Source organism: Onychostoma macrolepis, chromosome 11, assembly GCF_012432095.1.
Source record: "Onychostoma macrolepis isolate SWU-2019 chromosome 11, ASM1243209v1, whole genome shotgun sequence".
NCBI lineage: Eukaryota > Metazoa > Chordata > Actinopteri > Cypriniformes > Cyprinidae > Onychostoma > Onychostoma macrolepis.
This window is the reverse complement of record NC_081165.1, coordinates 16,835,819-16,853,161: the sequence shown is the minus strand read 5'-3', so window position 1 is coordinate 16,853,161 and position 17,343 is coordinate 16,835,819. Positions and strand designations below refer to the sequence as shown.

Genomic DNA, 17,343 nt, shown 5'->3' with positions numbered 1-17,343 from the left:
AAATCACCGTTTGAAAACACAGCACATGAACAGTAATATATAAAATGCAAATTGTTTACCTCGTTTATAACGCATGCCTTTACAATGCCCTGTATTACTGCATTATCTATCTACTGTATACATCTATGACACGATAGATAGATAGATAGATAGATAGATAGATAGATAGATAGATAGACACAGACAGACTTCTATCTATCGTTAAGAAGATAATTTACATAGAAAGACACAGACGGACAGACAGATACTTAAATGTCTATCTATCTATCTATCTATCTATCTATCCATTAGGGATGGGACAAAAAATCGATTCACCAATCGCAATTTTTTTATTTACGTTTTTGAAATCAATTTATTTATACCAGAATCGATATTAATTCATATTAAATACATTACTTTATTTTAGTCCTTGCTTATATACAAGGTGGAGGAAAGTTACCTCTTTTATTTCAGCAGAGGGCGATGTGTTGTATCGGTGAGTATTTCAGTGTTTCTCACCTGGTGGGTGAGTGCGTGGCCAAAGAAACGACATCAACAACAAAAAACTTTATTTCTTAATGTATAATGAGACTTTTATTTTAAAAGATGTGCATGAAAGCTGTTGACACTTCTGTCAGATGCAGTTTAAGTAAAGAGTGCCTGAGAAAAACGCGCTGTCCCGATTCAGTATCTGCGGTCAGATGAGATGTTGACAGGCTTAATGTAACTTGTTATGGAATAAAAAGTCTCTCACCTCAGAAAAACAAACTATCCTGTCTTGTCAGATGTTATACCGTGTTCGTAGCACGTACTCTTCTACGCGGCGCCACGCTGTATATCACTTCACTAAAGCGCAGAAACTACGAGCATGCAACGCATGAAACAAAAGTACAGTACCGATAAATCATATAACTGGTACTGCGCGTGTTAGCTAGAAGGATTTGCATGAAGGTATGATATTCAGGAGCAGTTTCCACAGCTGTTTCATTAACAGTTCATGTTAGTATTGTATATTTACCATGGCAACTGTTGTTTCCATAACCCAAAAATACCATGTTATTTTCACTTTTTGTCAGTTTGTATATGTTTAAATGACTGTGGTGGCTCAAACCAACTTAATTGTATTAACAAAAACTAGTTTGGGACTGCTATTTAATAGCCTTACTTTACAGGCTGTTTATTCAGTATTAATCATATTCTTAACAGTCTTAACTTAATTTTTGTGAAATAAATTTGCTTTTGTTTTGTTACAAATCCCATTCAAAAAGAGACCTTAGGAATGCTAATGGGTTAATTATATTATATATTTTATTTAATGCAGTCCAGTATTTAAAAGAATGGCTTTCGAGTTAAGTTTGATGTTAAAGAAAGCTTTCACAGACTCTTCATTTTATTTTATTAATGGAACTACACTGAACAAAATTATAAACGCAACACTTTTGTTTTTGCCCCCATTTTTCATGAGCTGAACTCAAAGATCTAAAACTTTTTCTATGTACACAAAAGGCCTATTTCTCTCAAATATTGTTCACAAATCTGTCTAAATCTGTGTTAGTGAGCACTTCTCCGTTGCCGAGATAATCCATCCACCTCACAGGTGTGGCATATCAAGATGCTGATTAGACAGCATGATTATTGCACAGGTGTGCCTTAGGCTGGCCACAATAAAAGGCCACTCTAAAATGTGCAGTTTTACTGTATTGAGGGGGTCCGGGGGGTCCGAAAACCGGTCAGTATCTGGTGTGACCACCATTTGCCTCACGCAGTGCAACACATCTCCTTCGCATAGAGTTGATCAGGTTGTTGATTGTGGCCTGTGGAATGTTGGTCCACTCCTCTTCAATGGCTGTGCGAAGTTGCTGGATATTGGCAGGAACTGGAACACGCTGTCAAATGGCTGCTAAGATGTGTGTTTTTTTTTTTAATTGTGATAGTCTGTATATTAAGTGTATCATTCAACTTTTTCCCATGGTCTAGAGTTAAAAACAAAAAATAAAAATCGCAACAGCAATATCAAATCGCAATATTTGTACAACTGAAATCTTAAAAAAAAAAAAATCGCAATACATATCGTATCGGCACACAATCTATCTATCTATCTATCTATCTATTAAAGTAATTTGCATAGAGACAGACAGCCAGACAGTTAGATATATACTTAAATCTGTATCTGTCTGTCTGTCTATCTATAGATTGATCTGTCTATCTTTATTGCTATATATGAATGGCTGCTATGTATTTATTAATAATATTCAAGCATATTTTAAATTACATTATTTAAACAGTAAAAGATGAATACGTATTCAAGCAAAATGTATCACAATAATTATTTAAATTATTTGTTAAATTATATTTTACTCCTTGAAATCTGTTTAAAATGACTAAAAATATTTGAAATGACTTACATTATTAACAACCAACGTAATTTTTTTTTTCTACAAATATCAATTCATTTCTTCAGAACTTATAAGGCCATATTTGTGCCAAAGAAAAACTTAAAAATAAGAGTAAATCTTGAAATCCAGAGAGAGGGCATGTGTTCATTCAGCCTGACAAACAGCAGTACGCTCAATACGGACTGAAACTGCTGTCTTATACCGTTTCCAAAAATAGTCCTGGCGTGACATCACCAGAGCTACGTAAACACTGTCCACTTTGTTTTCAGTCTGCGTGCGCGAGATATCTCAGCGTACGGAGCCAACCTTATCCCTCTGCCCTAGGCTTAGAGACACAGCCTGCGGCAAACTCACAGAACATGCTGAACGTGTCTGTCTCAAACAGTCGACGAGTCCATTAACAATCAAACACATGACCCAAGGTTTTGCTCCTCGTATGATGTGATGGCTTTTCAAAATGTTAAATGAAGCATCAAGCAACTGCAGCAGTCAAGTTGTCATATATGAAATTAAAACGGGGTCTTACCCCCGCAGATACAGGCAGAATAACAAGATCTACTCGCTGTCATAAGCGCTCTCCTTCAGTGATTTGACATCACATGAATGCAATGCTGAGGTTAATAACATCTGTTGTTTCATATCAAAACAAATGCAAATATCAATATTCTTCCAATCTCGAATGAGTCTCGGCACAATTACACACATTCGCATGCACAATTCAACCATGTACTCACAAGTAGTAGCGATGATAAGCCATGAAGATGCTGTGTTGTGTGTTAGTCTCTTGAGCGCGCCAAACTAAGCTTCGGTCTCACACACACACACACACACAGCTCTCTCCTCTCAAACACTCGCAGGCGTGCTCAGCTCATTCAAGCTTAGCCTCATCGGGGCGGCACACGGCACGGAGTGTGTGATGTAATGTGCATTTCAAACACACACACACACACACACACACACACACACGTACATATCATCAATGTTTCATATGAGATTCAGAGTTATGATCAGACACATTCGTATGATGTATCAAAAATTACATATTTGGAAATGCACTTTTTCTGCCCTCAATTTGTTTTTGTTTACCTCTGATCTGTCCAACCCTGGACTGTAGTATGGTTCAGTGAGCCAGAGACCCAGTTGGCTCAGTGGTTGCTATAGTAACAGGTTCTGTTTGTAAGGCTGGACCAATCAGCAGGAGCGTGCATCATCCCTAATGACACAAACGGATTCATTAAGAACAAACAAAAGCTTGTGTGAATAGACAAGCTGAAGACTTAATTATGCTGGGAGGGAGGAAGATTCCTCTTGATTTAAGAAATGTTTTAATTACTGGTCTGTGTGTTTAATCTAAAATCGCTGGCAGTGATTTAAAGTTTTTAATTGTTGGTCTTCATCTCTATTATAAAACTGCTGGGCCCAATTAATGTTTTTAATTGTTGGTCTACAGCTCTAATATAAAACTGCTGGGCCAGATGTGAATTTTTTTTAAATTGTTGATCTATGTCCCTCATATAAAATCACTGGTCCTGATATATATTTTTTAAATTGCTGGTCTGTCTCTAATATACAATTGGCCTAATTTAGAGTTTTTAATAGTTGATTCATGCCCTTTATATAACATACCTCAAATTTTCTGTCTACTAATATAAAATCGCTGGCCATGATTTTCATTTTTAATTGTTGGTGTACATCTCAAATACAAAATTGCTGATTCTTTCTTTCTTTTTCTACGTTCCTAATATAAATGTACTGCCTTCGATTTTCATTTTTCAGTTGTTGGTTGACTTTCCTAATATAAAATAGTTTTTATTGTAAAATTTTTATATTGTTCTACAATTCTTATATAAAATCGCAGGGCCCAATCTGAAATTTCATGTCCATAATATAAAATAGCTGGACCCGATTAAAACATTTTTTTTATTTTTTATTTACTTAATCATTTGGCCAGTTTTACAATTTAGAATTTTTAAATAGTTGTTCTATGTCCCTATCGTAAAATTATTGGATGGCATTTTAGATTTTAAATTGCTGCACCTTAAACCTCATTTAAATGATCTGGGCCGTATTTATTTTACATTATTATTTTATATTATTTTATTTTATACTATTTATTTGTTTGTTTGTCTACATCTCTAAAATCGCTTAACCCAACTACATTTAAAAAAAAAAATGTCCCTAATATAAAATTGTTGGGTGCCATTTTTAACTGTTGCTCTGCAATCATTTTATAAAATCTCTGGATCCAAATTAAATTTTTAATTGTTGTTCCACATCTGTAATACAAAATCACTGGCTGTGATAAAATGTTTTTCAACTACTGATCCAAAATACTAATATAAAAATGTCAGGTTGCCCACACATCAACATTAATCGTTGCCAGTTTTACCTTTTTTTCTGGAACGTCTCAACAGACAACCTCTCCTCTCCCGCTGGGACCCTCCAGCATGTACCTGTCACAAGGTATCAATAATGCCGTGGCACATGCACATTACCAGTTACCATAACAATACCTGACAGATAAAACACATTCCCAACATGCACCAGGAGACTTAACCGGCTTCCACACACCCTAATACCTCCACAAGCTGACATAGCACTCAACACGGAGAGGGGCTTTGGAAACATCTCCACCCCTGATATAACAAGGTTGGGCCCTTTGTTATGTTGATTTAAGCTCCCGAAGGAGCATTGCATTGTGGGATCACATCTTTTCAGGGATAGGAAAAAGCAAAGTAATGAGGCTGTACATCCCCACGCAAACACGCTCATTATGGAGTCATGGTGGCAGGCACGAGGCAGAGACTTGTGGGACCGGTGTGCATGCATGTATGGAGATGATGGACAGGGGCGGGGAAGGAAAGCTGGAGGTGCATCCATCAGGGACAACAGCTTTGATGCCGCTGTCAAGAGATGCTGACATACTGATACATCAAAATCATGTGCATTAAATTCACACACTAATGCAATATTAATCTCAAAGACCCATACACACTTATAAAATAGCCATTCACAAATACCTAAACAAAAAAAAAATAAAATCTGGTCAACCAGAGAGCTTCACAAAGACATTTAGAGGAATGCATTGCATGTAATTCATGTAGCAGGAGATGTGAAAAGGGCAAGCATTGGGCATTGGCAGTCTGTTCAGACACAATACTAGAGGGCTGCTAACTCTAGGTGTCAGCTATAAACAATCTTCAAACATTTGTCATTTTCGAAACAAAATGTTTTTAATCGATGTACATATGTCAGAGCTCAGAAAAATGGATTTGGTTTTGCATGGTAGTCGAGCAATTATTTTCATTATGCTTTTTAATTAATACTTTTATTTTGCGAACATTAAATTGGTCAAAAGTGACATCCGTCACTTTAGAATGTTATAAAAGATTTCTTTCAAATAAATGGTGTTCTTTTGAACTTTCTTCATCAAAGAATATTTAAAATGTGCCACGCTTTCCAAAATATTAAGCAACATAACTGTTTTCTAAAATTAACATGTTAAAATGATCACGTGCCTCTGAAGACTGGAATAATGATGACAGCTGAAAATTCAGCTTTGCCATAAATGACATATTTATTGTATAAATTAAATATTAAAATATATTCAAACAATATACTGTTTTAAATTTGAATTTTTTGGTGATCACAAGAGGCTTCTTTCAAAAACATTAAAAAAATCTTATTGACTCCAAAGTTTGAACGGTAGTGCACATAATATGTATTATAATATATATTAAAAATACATTAATTCAAATTATCATACATTAATATTTATCTATTGCATTACCGAAAGAAATGCAACAAGCTGCAAACTATAAACTGCGAACTATGAATAAAATAAAATAAAATAAATGCCAGCTAGATAACATTTCCTTTGTGACATGTTGGCACAATTTGCAACATCATCTTTGATGACTAATAAACCATTGCAATTCATGCCGTATACTGCAAACTTGGTAAACACAGACACACACATCCTGAGGTGAAGTAAAGAGGGAGCTAAACATCACACAAGAGCTCTATCTCTGATCCCACTTCGATTCCTGGAAATAGCACTCATTCACTCCCCTGGAGGATGGCTGGAAATTGCGAGTGTCTACATGTATGTGTGTGTGGTGGTTTCAAAGAGGACAGCCCCAGTCTTATTCACTCAACTACTTGTGATCAGAAATTAGCTTTGGCTGAGAGGGCTGTGCTGAGATTCTCTTTCGGCGATGTTCTGCCTCTGCTCTCTGAGGCTCTTGTCTGAGGAGCTGATGCAGGCTAATCTCTGCTAGCCCTGAGCTACTCGCTAACAATACAGCACCGAGGGAGAAAAGATTACTTACAACTGAACATCTATTACGGAGAAATGATTTATTGATTTGCTGAGGGGTGGAAAACCAGAGGGAGGCAGGGGCTTGATACATTGGAGAGATTTGCAGACGAGGCAGGAGTGTGCATGAGATAGAATCGAGGCAGACATATTCATGAGGCAGAACTGATGCAGAAGTGTTCATGAGGTGAACTTGAAGTGGCGATGCTCAAGAAAGAGGTACGCGCTGTCAGAATTGAATTGAGAATCCTTTTAAAATTCCAATTCCTGAATTGGAATTACATTGGAATTGTGGTGCAGTGGCAAACAGGATGCAGAACTGCAGTTCAAATTTGAATGCGAGGAACAACGGACAGATGATAGATAGAACATCTATCTGTGCTAATGGTAACTAAAACAAAACAACTAAAATGTTTTTTTAAATAATGAAATAAAACAGAACATAAATCATTTAAATATAAGCTGAAAAAGTAAACTTAAAACAAAAGGAAAATTAGAAATATTTCCTAGAAAAAATAAAGTTGAAGGACTAAGTTACTGAAACTAAAACTGAAATAAAATTAATTCAAACTATATATAAAAATGACAAAGGTGCATAACAAAATTACTAAAATGTAAAATCTAAATGAAAACAGAAAATATAAAAATAAAAGACAATTAAAATAAAATTACAATAGAAATAATTCAAATGTAAATGAAAATATATAAATACATAAACAAATAAATAGCATTTGTATTATTCATAGTATACAAATACTACCAAATTAATATTGCTATAGAACAATTATCTTTTGTAGACCAAGATGGAAGAACACATTACCTCTATTAAATTCCTCTTCCTGTCAATACAATAAAACTTTCAATTCAACTTCCTGTACACTGTTGCAAATTCAGTTCAAATTCGCATTCATGAATTGAAATTTTTTCACTTCTGAATTTCGCAAAACTGAGGCAAAGATTTTTGTGCAGCAGAATCGAGACAGAAATGAGTCAAAATTGAGTCTGAAGCATCCATGCAGCAGAACTGAGGCAGAAGTGTTCATGAGGAATGAGGAAGTAACATATATAATTACAACATACATCCATCCTCACAGTGGAAATCAGCTCATCATGAGGCGTTCTGACTTAAATATGCATGTCAAAAGCTTTCCTGTATGCGCTGTAATATATCGGCAGACACACATGCAAATACTCATGAGTTGTCTCTCTTTCATAGGCGACAAGGCACCGAACACCTGACACCTCATCATCTCAAAGAGGGAATGAGAGTGAAACATATGGGAGATCTATTTGCATGCCTCACATCTCCCTGACTCACTTAAGAGTCACACTCAGTCTTCAGCTCTGCTCTCCGCTCAGAGGATCACTCAGACTGTGTGTATGAATAATGGACACACATTAAACCCCAGATGTGCAGCAGGAAAGAAAGAGAGGAAGATAAAGAGAGAAATAGAGAACTGAAGTCGCTGCAGGGGACAGACAACTGAGACACGGCGGGGGGGGGGCAGAATTGAATTATAACTTGCGTGATCGAGGGTTCATTTTAAAGGGATGATAGCAGAGGTTCAGATAGACCCGTGTCAAATATCTGTTCCTGGATCAGTGTGCTGATGAGAAGTAATAGTGTGCCTGTGTACGTGCAGCTCTATACTGCTCGGATCCTCCAATACACTGTCTCCCTCCTCTGGAAGAGAGCCATGCATGCTGTCATATGCCAGTCCAAGCAAACAAAAACATGCATGGAAATATATGAGCCATAATAACAAACAAGTCATAAAATGCATGCCATACAGTAAAATAAATATGATGGAATACATAATGGAACATTCCATTTAATGATGGAAAATATGATAATAATATTTATATATATTAGTTTAATAAGTTTTTTTATCCTAATAACATAACATTTGTGGTCCTGTAGTTTAAAAAGCAACATGTCATAGGTTTGATTCCAGGCAAACACAATTGATCAAATATATAACTTAAATGCAACGCAAGTTGTTTTGAATAAAAGCATCTGTCAAATGCATAAATCTAAATATTTTAAGACAGACTTCTATGAAAATTAATAGCACACCTCTCATAAAAAATCCACACGATCTGAGGTTTCATCCACAGCGGAAACACAATTTGAACAAATTCTAGTGGTAAAATGGACGCAAGCAAAACTAATTTGTTCAATTTATAAAAGTTCAAATCTACATAAACTAATGTATTTTTAACAGCAGAGAACTGCCCGTTTATGAGAGTCCAACTGATGTAACATGTGACCATTAGGGGGCAGTGTTTTCACACATCTATCACACCATGCGTTTCTCTGCATATGGATTTCAGAAGTTGATGAGCCAACCATAAACATGCTCAGATCATCAATTCAAACAACATTTCGCTGGCAATTACACCACCAGAAATAAAAATTGTGTGTATATTCCATGTTGACGACTAAAAAGCGACCAGGGTGCAGCTGAGGTGACAGGCATGAAATGAATTGGCGACAAAATTTCTGCTCTCTGTGTAGTCTGGCACTGACAGAGCGCTCTCTGAAGACATCTTCAGATGTTGTCTACAAAAAGACGCACAACGAGGAAAGTTGGAGCCAATTCTCCTTGTCAAAGAAAGCCTGCCGGGGTGTAGCGCATGGCTTCAATCACAGCCAGACGATGCAATGATGATTACAATAACGCTAATCTAAGGGCACAATTGCTTCCATTATCATTACAGTTAATCACTGTGACTAGCAGACTAGCGCCGACAGGGAACTGTCACAGTTAAATGAAAGCTGGGTGTCAAATTGTACAGGTCACTGCAAAAACGACCTTCAACAGAACAAACGTCTGCCTCTGACAGCAGTAACACGAGCGCTCCAACCGAGATGTTCGATCACGGACGTCAGCATTATCCTCACACAGAGAAGCGGAGGAGGATGATATGACGGTGAATTCTATCTTAGCAGACGATCTGCAACTGCACCTGTATAAATCTCACTGATGCTAGAGAGAACGGCAGATTGTGAAATAATGCAAATTAGATCTTAATTATGCATCGAGACACATCCATTCTTAAAACATCGATTACAAAATGACTGCGATCAATCGGCTACAAAGGTCACTGGAAAGAAACTCAGGAGTAAGCGAGCAATTATTTCAATTTGTTCTGTGGCTCCATCAGCACATCTACACACTCGGACCACGTCCACACACAAATGCAGTCTCCTGAGATTTCATTGTGAACTGTGGCAGGATCTTTTCCTTGCACATTCTCGCTCGCTCTCTCTCTCTGGGAGTGTTATGATGCTCGGTGATGGACACAAACTTTTTAAATCAAACCCCTCAGGCTAAGGCAACAATTCTAGACCCCTGAATCTGCTCAAAAATCACACTATCCCAGTGTCCTTGCAGCAGTGGACTAGTGCAGACTGAAGCAACACACACTCTCTTCCAGCACGGCACATTTACACACATTACATAAGTCCACAATGAGACCAACATCTCAGTTCTGGAGTAAGCACTGCAACATTCGCTCCCAAGAAATGTTGTTTAATATCCCAAGTTGTCGAAAATATTAACAAATAAAGGGATATTTAAAAATATATATACTTAGCTGCACTACCGTTCAAATGTTTTGGGTTGGTACGAGTTTTTTAAAAGTAGCAGCTCACTAAGGCTGCATTTATTTGATCAACTTGCATTTAAAAACAATAATATTGTAAAAGATTATTACAATTTGAATAATTGTTTACTATTTTAATATATTTGAAAATGTAATTCATTGTTATGATGGCATTGTTATGAATTTTTATCAGCCATTACTGCAGTCTTCAGTGTCACATGATCCTTCAAAAAAATCGATCTAATATCCTGATTTGGTGCTCACGAAACATTTCTTATAATTATCCATATTTGTAGAAACTGTATAATTGTATGGAATCTTTATTAATACAAAGCAACATAAATAAATGAAAAAAAATACTTATACTAAATACATTTATTTCATGGTTAGTAGGGTTGGGCATCGTTTGAATTTGATCAGTTCCGATTCTGATTCTTTTCGATTCCAAAATGATTAAATAATGATAATCAAACATTTATCCTATGTCTCTTGTTTGCAAATCATTTAATTGCAGCTGAATACCATGAACAAAAGTCAACAGGCTACATAAAAACTGGACTCTTTAACAGCTGTTTGAGTGCAAAATAAAACTGCATGATTCTGGATAAAATTGATTTTTTTTTTTTTTTTAATGGAAGTTGTGGTTCTCTCATGATTCTACAGAAAATACATTAGACAACTTAACAAAATCACATGGAATTTATGAATGAAAGATTCAATGACTCATTCAAGATGTACTTGTTTCATTACTGGATGAATCAGCGTTCTTGAATGAATCTTTTGTATGATTCAAAGACAAATCCATTTTAACAGCCCCTTTTCGCCACCTATCGCGCAACAATGTAAATCGATAAATCTTCATTTGAAGAGTCGAATTACTTTAAAAAGGTGATTTACTCTATTTTTTAATCGTTGGCGTACACATCTGAACTATAAACTTTTATCCCAGTACTTCTGTGATTTGAATGTTTGTAACACAGAAATAATGATACTGTGTGGTTGAAAAGACTGAAGCTGTTTTATTCATATAGGCTACATGACAGCTGCTCTCTTTAGGTCAGCGGCAGTGCGAACGCAAATTTAAATGTTCAAAATCACACTGATGTGATCATAGGCTGCACGGACAAACCAAGTGATCACAACATTGATCGCACACGTCAAAGGTTGAGGAATGAAACAGACGAATCATTGTAATTTAGGAATAGAATCACGTTGGTGTTTGAATCGTGTTTGAAATCTATTAAATTAAAGTGCTTTGTCACGTTAGTGGTGACACCTCTCTTGCAACATGTTTAGCTATCACAGATATTATTCTTAGCTTGCTGATCGCAAATGTAGCCAAACTTTGGAGCACTTAGAATAGCGAGCAAGGTCCTGGCAGGTCTGGTCCTCACAGATGAAGAAAAAAAAGTGCATAGGAATCGAGGTGGAATCGAAATTTTAATTTGACAACAAGTATCCAATTCCTGACCTTATGTATCCAATTCTGGAATTTGAATCGATTTTCAATTCCCAACCCTAAGCCTGACACAATCAGAGCCAATCAAAAGACATTTGATCTTTGAGGATTTTGGACCAATGAGATTTCACAGTGGGCGGGGCTACACAGCACAATGCTACAGATTAGATTGAACTTTATTGTCATTGGCTGAAATACGAAGCTAAACAAAAAATTATCATCCAGCCACAAGTGGTATATAAATAAATAATAGTAAAATGCAAAGCAATGAAGTATAAATGTCAGTGCAGTGCAAGTAATCAAAGTAGACCAGAAGACATACTGTAGTATATGTGACACATGACCTCGTAATCGCATTACAGGTAATTGAGCCATCAGGGCGCAAGTGTTTAGCGAATCAAGGCATTTGCTAGCACCTAAATTTAATACCAATCCACAGCATAAGAACTAGGGTGCAGAATGAAAACCAGACATCACAAGACACAATCCTCAGCCTTCAAGACGTAGACACAGACAAATTTAGGCGCATACTAACACAATAAAACATTTTTTTAAGAGGAATATGTCGCAAACCAGATTTGACCTCGCTTAACGTGCCAGAACACAAGCGCTACCTTACTGGCTTTGACAGTAGAACACAGAACACATTTTTACATCCCAGAAAAAGGTCTAAGTTAAATTGCTCTAAATGCAGTGTCTATTCACCGTGTCCCCACAGAAACAGAAACTCTTTATTATGCCATACGTCCTCTACTCCAGCTAGGACAATTAAACCCAAGCTAAACCGGCAGTCTTATAACTGACGTTTGCGTTTAATTAGAGCGAGACAGAAGGTGAGTATCGCAGGTCTCTGATGCTTTCGTAGTACTTCACCTCTATAAGACTCTGTCTCTGCTATTTACTACAGCACATCGCCTCCCAGCAAGACCCGTGTCTCCTTGGAAACAGAGATTTGGCTGTGATTTGTGTGTGTGTGTGTGTGTGTGAGAGAGATGTCTGATGTAGTGGGATACTGCCTGTCCCTTCAGCTCTGCTTGGTGAGACTAGTCAAGCATCTGTAGCGTGTCCACAGGAGCTGATGGAACACATATGCCAAAGACTCCAGCTGTACAAGAGAGAAGACACATCCTCCACATAAGCACGTGCACACTTGACTTCCTCTGGAAACCAAACGTTTCTGAACGGTTGCTGAAATGCTTTTTGATGTCACTGGAATTGTCATTATAGCTATTTTCAAGTTGCTACCAGTAAATTTTACGGTTATAAATAATGATTTTGATACCACAATAATCAATACAATAACTATAAACATGCTGTTGAACACTCCTTTAATTACAGTTAAATACTAATGTAAACTATGCAAGATTTTGCTGTGTCAGATTAAAAGGGTATTTCTTGTCAAATCAGCTATAATGTATCTCTCAAAATTGTTACTAAATCACACAATTGCAACTATTTCTTATAGCTGCAAGTTTATGTCTCTTAATTACGACTATTTCTCATAATTGCGACTTTATATGTCTCATTTCTAAAGAGTGAAAAATTATTTTTCAAAATTATGACTAAATCTCACAGCTGCAACCACTTCTCAAATGGCAACTTTTTTCTCGTAATTGTGATTTTATATTCCACAACTGCGTCTCTTTCTCATAACTTTATTTTTCATAACTGTGAATGTAAATCTCACAATTGCAACTATACGGTGCATCACGGTGGTGACTATTTCTATTTAATAAAACTGGAATGAAATTATATCTGAAAATAGCAAATTTCAATCTGGCAATTGCGACTGTTTCTCAATTGTGAGAAAAATATCTTAAAATTCCAACAAAATATTCTATAATTGAAAATTTAAATATCAAAATATCTCTTATTAACATCTCAGAATTACAATATTTTTATGTGTCAGCTTTATCGCACTACACATAGCCTATATACACGCGCACACACACGTTTGTTTTTGTGGAAAGTGGGGACATCCCATAGGCGTAATGGTATTTATAGTGTACTTACTGTATGTGCTATTGCCCTACACCAACCCTACACCTAACCTACCCCTTACAGGAAACTGTGCATTTCAACTTTCCCCAAAAAAACCTCACTCTGTATGATTTATAAGCGTTTTGAAAAGTGGGGACATGGGTCAATGTCCTGAGATGTCACCTTCACCTTGTAATACCCATGTCATACCTTTGTCATTATACAAATCTATGTCCTGACTTTTCACAAACACACACACACACACACACACACACACACACACATACATATACATATACATATACATATATATATATATATATATATATATATATATATATATATATACACACACATATACATATACATACAGTGAGGAAAATAAGTATTTGAACACCCTGCTATTTTGCAAGTTCTCCCACTTAGAAATCATGGAGGGTCTGAAATTGTCATCGTAGGTGCATGTCCACTGTGAGAGACATAATCTAAAAAAAAATCCAGAAATCACAATGTATGATTTTTAACTATTTATTTGTATGATACAGCTGCAAATAAGTATTTGAACACCTGAGAAAATCAATGTTAATATTTGGTACAGTAGCCTTTGTTTGCAATTACAGAGGTCAAACATTTCCTGTAGTTTTTCACCAGGTTTGCACACACTGCAGGAGGGATTTTGGCCCACTCCTCCACACAGATCTTCTCTAGATCAGTCAGGTTTCTGGCCTGTCGCTGAGAAACATGGAGTTTGAGCTCCTCCAAAGATTCTCTATTGGGTTTAGGTCTGAGACTGGCTAGGCCACGCCAGAACCTTGATATGCTTCTTACAGAGCCACTCCTTGGTTATCCTGGCTGTGTGCTTCGGGTCATTGTCATGTTGGAAGACCCAGCCTCAACCCATCTTCAATGCTCTAACTGAGGGAAGGAGGTTGTTCCCCAAAATCTCGCAATACATGGCCCCGGTCATCCTCTCCTTAATACAGTGCAGTCGCCTGTCCCATGTGCAGAAAAACACCCCCAAAGCATGATGCTACCACCCCATGCTTCACAGTAGGGATGGTGTTCTTGGGATGGTACTCATCATTCTTCTTCCTCCAAACACGTTTAGTGGAATTATGACCAAAAGTTCTATTTTGGTCTCATCTGACCACATGACTTTCTCCCATGACTCCTCTGGATCATCCAAATGGTCATTGGCAAACTTAAGTCGGGCCTGGACATGTGCTGGTTTAAGCAGAGGAACCTTCCGTGCCATGCATGATTTCAAACCATGATGTCTTAGTGTATTACCAACAGTAACCTTGGAAACGGTGGTCCCAGCTCTTTTCAGGTCATTGACCAGCTCCTCCCGTGTAGTTCTGGGCTGATTTCTCACCTTTCTTAGGATCATTGAGACCCCACGAGGTGAGATCTTGCATGGAGCCCCAGTCCGAGGGAGATTGACAGTCATGTTTAGCTTCTTCCATTTTCTAATGATTGCTCCAACAGTGGACCTTTTTCACCAAGCTGCTTGGCAATTTCCCGTAGCCCTTTCCAGCCTTGTGGAGGTGTACAATTTTGTCTCTAGTGTCTTTGGACAGCTCTTTGGTCTTGGCCATGTTAGTAGTTGGATTCTTACTGATTGTATGGGGTGGACAGGTGTCTTTATGCAGCTAACGACCTCAAACAGGTGCATCTAATTTAGGATAATAAATGGAGTGGAGGTGGACATTTTAAAGGCAGACTAACAGGTCTTTGAGGGTCAGAATTCTAGCTGATAGACAGGTGTTCAAATACTTATTTGCAGCTGTATCATACAAATAAATAGTTAAAAATCATACATTGTGATTTCTGGATTTTTTTTTAGATTATGTCTCTCACAGTGGACATGCACCTACGATGACAATTTCAGACCCCTCCATGATTTCTAAGTGGGAGAACTTGCAAAATAGCAGGGTGTTCAAATACTTATTTTCCTCACTGTATACACATACATATACATACATATACACAAATAGTAAAAATAATAATAAAAAAATTATTATTAAAACAACAGCATCAACTTATTTCTCGAAAAAACAAACATTGCTTCAAGCCCTTCACTAGTAACAATTTTAAGTTGTGATGTCAAAAGCAGCAGGCAGTGAAAAAAGACAAGTCAATTTCAAGCCTGGTATCACTACATTCTTTTAAATTCTGTATCGACTTGAATATGAAGTAGTTAGTATTGACATACTGTACTGTACCACTGTAATATTACAGTAGTTGGCTCTAGTCCGAGGAGGAACATCAGTAACGTTTTAGTTTAGGGACCAATTCTCACAGGTTGCTTATTAGCAAGCATATTGGCTGTTAGTAATTTATAAAGCACATATTTTTGCCTTAATCTGCATGATCATAAAAGTCTCCATTAATAGTTAATACTGAGAACTGGTCCCCAAACTAAAGAGTGACCGGAACGTCTAACCGGCTTGGATGTCACACTCTCTCTCGTGCTTTCTCTGACAGACTGGTTATGATGTTAATGTCATTCCTCTTCCTCTCTCCCTTCCATCCCTTTCTTTCTGTCATCTCCGGTCCACTGAATACTGTACTCCACACTTCCACAGAAGCCTGTCAGGAGGTCTTTAAAACAACTTCGCAATTTGCTTTTCCGTTTGACGGAAAAGGTCGGTCCGAGCTATAGCGCCTTAACCTCCTCTGAAATTTAAGGCCTCCTGCCGAATTTTGCCATTGACCTTTTGGGGACAAACCAAAGTAATGAGGCAAACGTTTTGGAAAAACTTATATTCCATTCCTTTTCAGCCTGAATGGCGCTGCTTCATTTGACGAGCGCCAAGGCAGTTCTTATATTGTTACAATGAGTCTTTTTTCATTCATTTTTTCCCAATCTTGGTTTCATTCTTCACACCTCATTCAGTGTCTCGGTAATTCAGCTTTCGTAATTATTTGAGGCTAAGAAATTATATAGACATTTTAATATTTCACTACAAATATGATGCGTGAGAATGAAGACTCATTGGCGACTCAAAACAGAAAGAAGGAGAGAGAAGGAAAGAGAGAGGTTGAGAGGGCTAGAGTGAATGTCAGTATAGTCGTGCGAGCTGTACGTGTTTGGACTCATGATAAGAAAGCGACCAGACAGAGAGAACAGAATTGTAATGATTAATGAGAGAAAGTGTGCCGTTTTCAAGAGATTGGCCACATCGTTTTGATTGAACCTGACTTAACTGAAGCATTTGTACAGTTAACGAATCAAGGACTGAATCCACATAACATCAAGATCTTTGGATGTAGTTGTGACTACATTTACAAAACACTGTGACGGTTGTGTTTTGGATACCGCACTTACAGGGATTTTACCAAGTAGGACACGTGCCTAGATCAACGTCCTTACACAAATTAAATATGAAAGTGAACATGGCTATGGTCAACTATGTGATCATCTGGAATACATACGCCTGACATGCATCATTGTATTTTGAATCGAAACGCCACTTTGATAACATCCTATCCTATGTAAGATACATACAGTAAATGAAATCAAATAAATAATATTTAATACTTAATGTAAAATACTTTTATAACAATGGATTTTAATAATATAGTTATTAACATTATAA

At 37.0% G+C, this 17,343-nt stretch overlaps 1 protein-coding gene across 4 annotated transcripts in view; it reads right to left on the bottom strand.

The window, feature by feature from the left end:
* Nucleotides 1–17,343, bottom strand: part of iqsec1b (IQ motif and Sec7 domain ArfGEF 1b) — a 189,236-nt gene that overhangs the window by 78,348 nt on the left and 93,545 nt on the right. Inside the window, exon 1 of one of the 4 annotated variants that reach the window (XM_058791012.1) lies at nucleotides 3,110–3,388. The exons of the other annotated variants lie outside the window; for them this stretch is intronic. Within the exon in view, the coding sequence (XP_058646995.1) occupies nucleotides 3,110–3,132 (23 nt within the window). The 5' untranslated portion in view covers nucleotides 3,133–3,388. Of the gene's footprint in view, nucleotides 1–3,109; nucleotides 3,389–17,343 lie in introns of those variants that run through there. 4 annotated transcript variants of the gene reach the window in all.